Raw genomic sequence first — 10,060 nt, 5'->3', positions numbered from 1 at the left:
GGCAGAGGCGGGCCACACCTGGTTACAGGTGACAGCAGGGCCGACTCCAGTGTTAGTAGCACCCACACTCCCAAAGGCCGGGGGCAAAATTACCTGCCCGGATAAGGGGAGGGGCTGTGTGTAGTGACTCTGTGCAACAGGCTCACCCATGGCCCTTGACAGCATCCCCGGTGCTCCTTGAGGTGGCCCGGTGGTTGCAGCCACCCCTGACTCACTCAGGGGCCTGCCCAAGGTGGCGGGGGCCAGGGGCGGCACACCACCAGGCCCATAGACAGATCGCCATCAGGCATCCAGCTCATCCAGGCGCTCAATGATCCTGGACCAAGAATGAGCAGGCAAAGTTGACTCACTGGTAGACAGACCCCTGGTCCTAGCCCCTGCCCTTCTAGCCCTGTCCTGGGCATCCTCAGTTGCCATCCAGGCCCTAGCAGAAGGCCACACAACTCTCCAAAGCCTGGAGGCCAGTTCAGGAGGGGGAGGCAGGGCCTTTTATTTTTTTTAGGGGTCATCCCCACCCTTGCAGTGAAAATTAAATTAGAAATATACCACCCCCACCTGACCTATACTACCCAATGGGCCTATAACAGTGCCCATCCTAATTCTCTTAACCAGAGAGGCCAGAAAAAGGCCTGTCAAAAAACCCCAGGAGGGTAATGGGGGGCACCCAGATGCAGGCCTAGTGGCTCTACCGAGGCCTACTAGGGGCCTCGGCAATAGAGGCCCAATGCCCAAGGAACCAAAGCGATGACTGGGCCAAAATCCCTCCCAGGCCTATACCAGGCCCGAAGAAAAGGGGCCAGAAAAACAGCCTATAAAAGACCGCAACCGATAAAGGAGAGGCCTGAAGGCCACGATCCGCTTTTCACCGGTGAGACCTGCTAGGCCGCACCACGAGGCTCCCCTTCGGCGAACATCGATGGGTGTTTGCGTCTTCAGCTGCCGGGGCGAAAAGGAGGGCCCCAGGCAGGTGCAGCCCCTTATAAAAGCTGCCCAGGCCTGCCCCCGGCAGCATCATAGGCCGTCGCTGTTGCCAGGCCTAGCCAGGATCTTGCGAAATCTGATGAGATCCCAGCTCTCAAGATGGCGGCTACGCCAGGAACCGCATTCCCCGGCCCTGCCGCAAATCTGGCTGGTGGGTAAGTCCACCGGCAGGGCATTTTTGAGTAAAGTATATTTGCATTGAGGACATTGACTGAATTCACATATCTTATTAAGCCATAAACCATGGTTTATAGACCATAATTATGCAACAAATCATATAACAAATGACAAAAAACATCATTCCCATCTACCTTCAGATTAATGAAGCCATGATTCCCATAGAAACTTCATAGAAAATATACAGTGTTTGTACTGTAGTCTTCCTGACGCTACCAGTAATAATTGAATATATAACATTTGGTGAATATGTAGGACTTCTGTTCCAAGTTGTATTTCACTTTAAGATTATCATCATCAGCTTTTAGAAATAATCACTTAAGAAAGTGATTGAAGTTTAAAATTTAAAAGTTGAATAAAAGCTTGCAATGCCTAGACTATTGCTAAATTTTTATACTCAGTGAGCACTTTGTTTGGCTGTAACTGAGGAGCCGAAAGATATAAATTAACCCATTTATTAAAACTTAACAGTATTAGTTAAGATAATAAACACATACTTGAGAACATAAAAAGGAAATAATTATACAAGCCCATTTATAAACTTATTATTTTCAGTATGACTTTTCTGAAAAACTACAATACAAACTATGATATAAACTTTTTAAAGATGGACAAATGAAAATTTAAAGATTAAGAAAACCGTTGTGTGCTTTATCTACATTTCATATAGATTTATCCACATTTCATGTAGATTTATCCACATTTCATGTAGATTTATCTAAATTTCATGTGCTTTATCTACATTTAATAATTATATTTGACAAATGAATATGTCATTTTTAAAATTAGTCATAGATTTCAAAATGAACTGGCTGGTATATTCTGTTATAATACTAGAACCCCAACGCTTGAAACAATTTATATTCTTATGGCAATACTGTATAGCATGAAGAATGAAATTTGATGAGGGCAGGAGGAATGTATGTTGATATGCTGAAATAACCATGCTTTTCTTTAAATAAAACTTCAGTGAGATATTTTAAAAGAATTCAGAAATAATATTTAGATTTTATCTTAAAAAGTATAAATAGCTTTATGTCTATGGAGATTGTCAATAACCCACATTGTGATTGTCCATCAGGTGTCCCAAAGAAGCTTCTTGGATGACAAACAATATATTTTCAAACAAACCAAGAAAGTCCTGTTGCCTTTTGGAAAAGCTGCTTTGTGGGATATTTAGCTTTAGATTTTTCTACTTCATCTTACATTACTTTATTTCAAATTCAAATTCTATTCTGAACTGACATCTGTACTGTGCAATAAAATACACATTTCAATAAATTTATTTCTAAGTAGATATTGTTAACCATCAAGGAGTGCTTGCTTATGTTCCAATAAGTTACATTATGTCTGATGAGATTCACTAGACTATTTTCTTAGTTATACATTTTGTTAGTCATTTTTTTAAAAAACAAAACAAAAACATCTTCATAGACAATGAAGGAAATTATACCATTTCTTGTGCTAGTGTAAAAAGCAAACTTTACACACCAAATTCTATGATATTATGCACTGAAATTACATATTTGTAAAGCAAAAAACCAGCAACACAAGAAATACGTTGTGTATATACGGGTATTGTATATTGTTATTTTATGTACTATTTAATAAGTAAATAGGCTTTGTGACAGTTCCTTTGTGATGCATTTATACAGAAATAATAATAGTAGATGAAAAGAGAAATTTAAGGTAAGGAAAAAATATCCTAGTTGCCCATGGGTATTTCTTTTTAATTTAAATGTGATTTATGGATCTATTCCTTGATAATGTAAACTTTAGGTTTGGAACAAATGTGACTTCTAGAAGATGGTAAGCTTATAAATGCCTAAAATAGCTCTAGTCTTATGGAAGAAAAGGAGTCTTAGTCTTGTTTTGGGTTATCTGGCTAAAAGGTAGCAATATGACTATGAAGAATCAGTTAATGTGATATTACTATTTAGAAGGCCTGTGCTGTGTTTCAGATACTATTCCCCAATGATAGTTTGAAAAAAATGTAGATCATAAAGCCTACAAGTGTTTAAATCAGCCATGGTTTTGTTTTGTTTTTAATGAGTGTACAGCAACTGCAGAGGGCATCCACATAAACACAGAAAAAGATACAGTTACTTTACAGAGAGTCAGATAGATATTATGCTTATTCTCCCATCACATCAAAGTATTTTCTTTGAATGAAATCTATAGGATATATTTCCCTTCTTTCTACCAAGGGACCATTGGCCGCCTTAAGGCCGGCGATGTTTGTGGTGGTGGCAGGAGCACTCAGGATGCTGGCGGCAGGACAGGGGGGTCACTAGAGGCATCCGCATGGCATACGCCCCCCCTTCCCAGCATGCCCCGCACTCATCGCGGGGCACGACACATTTCCAGGAGGCAGGAGGCGTCCCCTGGTATAAAAGGGGTAGAGCGCTGTTTGCCTCCCCTTTCTGCGCAATTGCCACCAGCCTGGCTTGCAGGCACCCACCCGTCCCCCCCTTTGCCACAGTGTGACTAGTGGTCGCCTAAGGGGGTCAAGTAGGAATTTTTGGCGGCCGTTACACTATTAGATTTTGACTGTTTTTTCGCCTACTCCACACTGGTAGCTGGAGAGGGGTCGGTTAGGGGGTGGCCGGCATCTGGTTCTATAGATTTAGGTCAATTCAGCTGAATTTGGAACATTTACTTGAGCTCATATCCCTTTGGTAACAGGGAGGCGGTAAGGGGTGGAAAATTGGAAGAAACAGCAACTGTATGATCTCCTTTGGCCACCTTTTGGAAGGTGATGGGCCACTCCCCACCATGGTTACAAGGCTCGACCGGCCGGAATATGGAGGTGAGATGCCCTTGGGGCTCACCCACCACATGCCCAGAGATGACAACCTGGGTGGGTGAACCTTCCCACACACATGGGGATGGCAGGGAGCAAGGTAGGGTCAAGTTTAAGTTCAAGTTCAAGGCCAAAGTGACTCTCCGTGGCTCAGCAGGGGACTTCCCCCTAGAGTTGCTCAAAAATGTTTGAATGGTAGGTCTGTCCTCTTTCGGTTTTACCTCTGCAAGTCCTGATTTAAATTAATAAATGTGACCCATAAATCCCAGTTATGTGTCCGTGTGCTTACTCCACGTCCACCGCAATTTTTCAATTAAGATAGTTTACAATATAAAATGTCAAAACTATAGGCTAAACAGCAATGCAAATTAAATACAGATAAAAGTCAAACTTTAAAATTAAATTAACAATTACCAAAATGGAGAAAGACAAGTGTTTTTACTAAATGTCTAAGTACTAGGAGATAACATTCAGTTGATACATTCAGATTATGTAAAGTCCTTGGCTACAGATTCTGCGTCCTCATTTCTCTTCAGCTGTGGTTGAAACTTGCTGTTGAAATCTGGTAGCACCATGTCAAATCCAGCTTTTCCTTTCAGCCAAAAAGTCCTTTGCTGTCCTTTACCCTTGCAATCAACAAAAACAAAGTTCTTTTACATATCATCTAAAGCAAAGTTATTCATACTGTATGTGGTATCAATACCTATGCAGAATGTTGGAAAAGAACATCAAATCTCATATTTTGTGGCTTGGCCCAGCTGGGGGTGGAGAGACAGGAACTGGTCCGCATGAGCAGCCGAGGTGGCGCAGGCCATAGAGTGCAGAACTGCAGGCCACTAAAGCTGACTATAAATCTGCAGATCAGCTGTTCAAATTTCATCACCGGCTCAAGGTTGACTCAGCCTTTCATCCTTCTGAGGTGGGTAAAATGAGGAGCCGGATGGTGGGGGCAATTTATTTATTTATTAGATTTATATGCTGCCCCTCTCCGAAGACTGGCTGTTTAAAAAAGGTACTATTGCTAACATGTTGTAAGCTGCCCTGAGTCTAAGGAGAAGAGCAGCATTAAAAAAAATCAATCAAACAAACAAACAAACAAATAAATGTGCATGCACGCGAGTGCTTGCTGGCCCACCACTCACACAAATTGAATTGCACACATGCACACATTCTTTACTATCACTAGGCTAGAATATATTGCATTTTGGCTTGCTAAATCTCTTTTTAATGATTTATTATTCTAACATTCTCCCCTTTTCAGCTATTCTTTGATTCTATGGAAGGCATACCTTTATTCTTATAGTTCCTCTTTCTTGCAAATTATAACCACCAATTCTTTGAAGAGCATTTGCTGTAGTATTAGAAACATGGATTTGCAAAGCTAAGAAATGGAGAAGGATATTAAGATATTAACTATTAAATATTTTTATCAAAGTTTATAAATAGAAAAAAAGAAAAAAGTATATAGAAAAAGAAAAAATAAAGAAAAAACTTATATAAAGAAATTATTCCATCTTCTTTAAGACAAATACAAACTTCAGCATTTTATTCCCATCTTCAGTCTGCCATAGCTTTCCTGGAAATGCTCTGATGAAAAGTGTTTGAAAGTACAGTGGTACCTCATGATACTAACCCCTCGTGATACGAACATTTCGAGATACGAACCCGGGGTTCGGAAATTTTTTGTCTCTTCTTACGAACTTTTTTCGACTTATGAACCAACCACAGATCACAAAATGGCGCTCCGCTGGGCGGCATCGCCCAGCTGTCACCTTTTAAAACAGCTGGGGGGCTTTTCGGCATTCTCCCAAACCCGAACCCGAAGTTTTGCCAAACTTTTCGGGTTTGGGTTCGGGAGGCCGCCAAGAAGCGCCGCTGCCCGCCTGTCACCTTCTGAAACAGCCGGGGGGCTTCTCGGTGTTCTCCTGAACGCCGAACCCAGAAGTTTGGCAAAAGTTCAGGTTCAGTTTCGAGTTCCGGAGGCCGCCGAGAAGCGCCCAGCTGTTTCAGAAGGTTCTAGCCGGGCGCCGCCGCCTGGTGGAGCGCCGTTTTTGCAACCGATCCGGAGGCTAGAACGGAGGTCGGGAATCCCAACAGGGAATTCCATGGGCGGAGCTTTGACGTCATGAAGACCTTCTGAAACAGCTGGGCGCTTCTCGGCGGCCTCTGGAACCCGAACCCAAACCAAAACTTTTGCCGAACCTCCGGCTGTTTCAGAAGGTGACAGGTGGGCGGTGGCGCTTCTCGGCGGCCTCCTGAACCCGAAAAGTTCGGCAAAAGTTCGGGTTCGGGTTCGGGAGAACACCAAGAAGCCCCCCGGCTGTTTTAATAGGTGAGAGCCGGGCGGCAGCACCCAGCGGAGCACCATTTTGCATTTTCCCGCCCTTGCATGCATTAATCGCTTTTACATTTTCTCCTATGGGAAACATTGTTTCATCTTACGAACCTTTCGCCTTACGAACCTCCTTCCGGAACTAATTAAGTTCGTAAGATGAGGTATTACTGTATTCTACTTTAAACAGTTTTCTGTCATAACATTTCCCCCACCTATTAACTCTTAATTACAAATTAGGGTCCATCTGTCAACCTGATTGCAATTCAGGTGGTCTTCATATTTAAGAATTAATCTGAAATCTTTCTCAATTTTTCTAAAAGGAGTGTGGAGCTTGGAAAGGCCCAAATTCCATTTTCAAAAGAATTTTTAACTGAATATTGACTGATAATGGGGACATGGGTAAAAGGGAAAGTTAATTACATTGCTTTCACACCAAGCTGCCAGATGCTGCCAGTTCTAATCTGTAATAACTTTGTTCTCAGTAAAGTATACTCTTGGGAATAAAATGAAGCAGGACCAGGGGGGAAATGATCTCAGTTCATTCGTGCCTGTCAGTCATTGGAGAGCCAGTCATGAAGGAAGCGGGAGGTTCCATCACCCTTCCGGATGCTGCCACTTGGGTTCTTTTACTTTGAATACTTTGTGCATGCACAGAAGGTCAAAGAACCCAAAGGGTGGCAACCGGGCAGGTAGGTGGAGCCTCACGCTGTCTTCGCACCTGAGCAGGAGTCTTTCTTTCCTAGTTAAATAAATGGGATGAATGACACTACCTGAACATAAAAATAATACTCTTTCTCAGCAACTTCTCAGCAGTGTAAGAATTTATTAGCAATTACTTCCATCCATTTATATACCTATAGACATATATATATATATGCAGTATTTCAGTACTCTTTGGTACAAAGCTGAAGGGATCAGATCTGGTGGCCTAGAGGTTAATTCTCTGCCTTACAAGGAAGAAACTGCCGGATCAAATCCCAGTAAGGGTATGGCTAGCTGATGAGGCCAGAACAAGGCCGAAATAGTGCTATCCTAGTCTCCCTTAATTTTAAAAATTCAGCAAAAACATGTGATACATATAGAACATAGTTTGTTGGCTATGAATAAATTAACTGCCTTGAAAGGGCCCTGGATTGGGCCTAGAGGCAAAAAAGGAGCTGTGACGTTCCTTCAATATACCAGGGTGATCCAAAAGAAAGAACACACACACACACACACACACACACACACATATGGTTTACATCAGCCTTTTATTTTGTCTCTAAGAAATGATAACATACGTAAGCTGGTGCTTTCCATCCGTGAGGCTGTGTTCACAGAGTCTCCAAAAAGGCAATAGCGTGGCCTTGTGATGCCTACTACTCCTGCAACAACAGGGCCTGAAACAATGAAAATCAAAAATTACTTCAGCCACACATAAAAGGCATATAAGATTCGGCCATGCTTTATTTCTTACTGAAATGTAGAAATAAAATTTGGATTTTAGGGCATCTAATCTGAATATTGGAATAGGTAATTTTCACATATATTTTGTTTTCTCAACTATAGTGGCTTTCCTATTCTGCAAAATGCTCTTATTTCTGAAGTATTTATCGAAGAAATAATTTTTAAATGTAAGAGCTAAAGTTGTATAAGTCTATTAAGAATATGGATTAGGTTAACCATATTTCCACTGCAGTCAGCTACTACATAGCTAGTGCCAGGCCTGAAAACTATCTTGGTCATTGGATCTTCATGCCTGCCACATCTAGTGCTGTGGGAAACTGGTAGGGAGGATTTTGTGTTGGGGGAAATATAGTCATAATAACATTCCTTTCTTTAAGAGTCAAGGTAATTCTGCCCTGCACCGGGACAGGTGTTCATGGGAGGCATTTCCAGATGGGGCGCTGCATTGATTGGACAATGTGATGAATGTGTGGGTGCTGGGGGAAGGACTTGAACTTTCTTTTGGATGTGGAAAACTTCATATTCAGGTGCCAATATGACATCTCTAATAAAGTGGAGCTTTGAGGAAACTCAAGCCTCAGAGTTTTCTGTCATTGGGTGTGTTACTTGGAACCCTGACACCTAGCATTAGGGGTTAAAATATAAGTCAATTGGAATCCAATTAAAATCCATTTAATAACTTGTTTTGCCAGCAGAAGATAACTTTTATTTTGTTCAGCAGCTAAACTCTTCTGGAAAAAAAAATGTGAATGGTTCAGGCAAGTATAATGCAAAGAATGTCCTGGTGCATTCCCTATATAATACTAGTAAAGTTGTTTTTGTAACATAGGACATAGATGAAATACTGCATATAAATAATTATATCCTTAATACTATAGCATCAGATAGACATAATCACAACATTTGAAAATGTAGACCTCCATTCTTCCTCAGAATATATAGAGCAGGGATGTCAAACCTATTTATTTATTTATTTATTTATTTATCTGTCTGTCTGTCCGTCCGTCCGTCTGTCCGTCCATCCATCCATCCATCCATTTGTTTATTTGTTTGTTTGTTTGTTTGTTTATTTATTTATTTATTTACTTACTTACTTACTTACTTACTTACTTACTTATTTATTTATTTATTTATTGGATTTGTATGACGCCCCTTTCCGTGGACTTGTGGCTCATGGGCCAGATGCATCATACGCTGATCACCCCCGCCCCCAGTTTAGCGAAGGGGGGAAGCTGAGATATGTCACATGATGACAACATGATGTCATGAGTTTGACATCCCTGATATAGAGTATACCAGCATACATCTGGAAGTAGGATGGCAAGAAAGACTACCATCCCTCAATACCATCTCTCAGCCAGTGACTTGTTGACACATCATACAAGTCATCATACAAGACATATTATAGCTTGTTTGATTTTTGGATTTTTATGTGAATACGAGTTAATAAAGCATGTATTATAGCCAACTTCAATACATTATAATGTAGTTAAACCATTACTTAATATGATATATATGATTTCCATTCTAGAATAGAATAAAATAGAATAGAATAGGATACGATACGATATGATACAATACAATACAATCAGAAACAAGTGATCAGATTACTCAAGCATCAAATGTAATGCTCTAACTCATTTCATATTTTGACCATCTAGAACACAAGCACATATCTCATGATGGGATCTAGTATTGACTTAAAAGTTTAATGTCTCTTTAAAATACAGACAGAAAAGATAAAGACAACGAATTTTTATACTGTATCATTTCATATCCTATAAAACAAACACCCTAAGAGATCAATAATGAATTATAACCAATAAAATAAGCAATTCTTCTTAGTTTATCAAAGATCATTATCTTAAAGGAAATTTTGCAATGGGGGGATATAACAGTGTAGGTTTAAGTCTAAAGGACATTTCCAACTCAGTTTATCTGAAATAAATCAGGAAGAAGTGTTGCAAGTGTTTGCTGATTCTGTGCCAGTGAGCAATATGTGATATGATAAATTCATTTTCACAAAAGGTCAATTCAGTTAAGACCTGAAAGTCCAAAGAGACTTATACTATTCACCTGTATGAATTCCAATTCGCACCCTCAATTTCTCATTAGGTAAGTGCCTGATTTTGAATGATATAATTGCACTGAGAAAGTGCAAAGACATAGTGGCAATTTCTTCGACATGTTTTGCCCCATTGGGAATGGGGAGGCCACTAGCCACCATGTAGGCATCTCCAATAGTTTCAACCTAGAAGCAAAAAAAGTCATAACTTGCACTAGATATATAGAACTCAGGTAAAGTTTTCAGATAAAGA

At 40.6% G+C, this 10,060-nt stretch overlaps 1 protein-coding gene across 1 annotated transcript in view; it reads right to left on the bottom strand.

The window, feature by feature from the left end:
- Nucleotides 1-4,449: 4,449 nt before the first annotated feature.
- LOC139168595 (guanylate cyclase 2G-like) overlaps nucleotides 4,450-10,060 on the bottom strand; it is a 59,288-nt gene continuing 53,677 nt past the window's right edge. Inside the window, exons 18-21 of the mRNA XM_070754219.1 lie at nucleotides 9,819-9,993; nucleotides 7,577-7,675; nucleotides 5,251-5,342; nucleotides 4,450-4,587 (exon numbers count right to left, since the gene is read on the bottom strand). Coding sequence (XP_070610320.1) covers nucleotides 4,450-4,587; nucleotides 5,251-5,342; nucleotides 7,577-7,675; nucleotides 9,819-9,993 — 504 coding nt within the window. The remainder of the gene's footprint in view (nucleotides 4,588-5,250; nucleotides 5,343-7,576; nucleotides 7,676-9,818; nucleotides 9,994-10,060) is intronic.

Source organism: Erythrolamprus reginae, chromosome 5 (assembly GCF_031021105.1).
Source record: "Erythrolamprus reginae isolate rEryReg1 chromosome 5, rEryReg1.hap1, whole genome shotgun sequence".
In the NCBI taxonomy this organism is placed as follows: Eukaryota; Metazoa; Chordata; class Lepidosauria; order Squamata; family Dipsadidae; genus Erythrolamprus; species Erythrolamprus reginae.
This window is presented reverse-complemented; position numbering and strand designations above follow the sequence as displayed.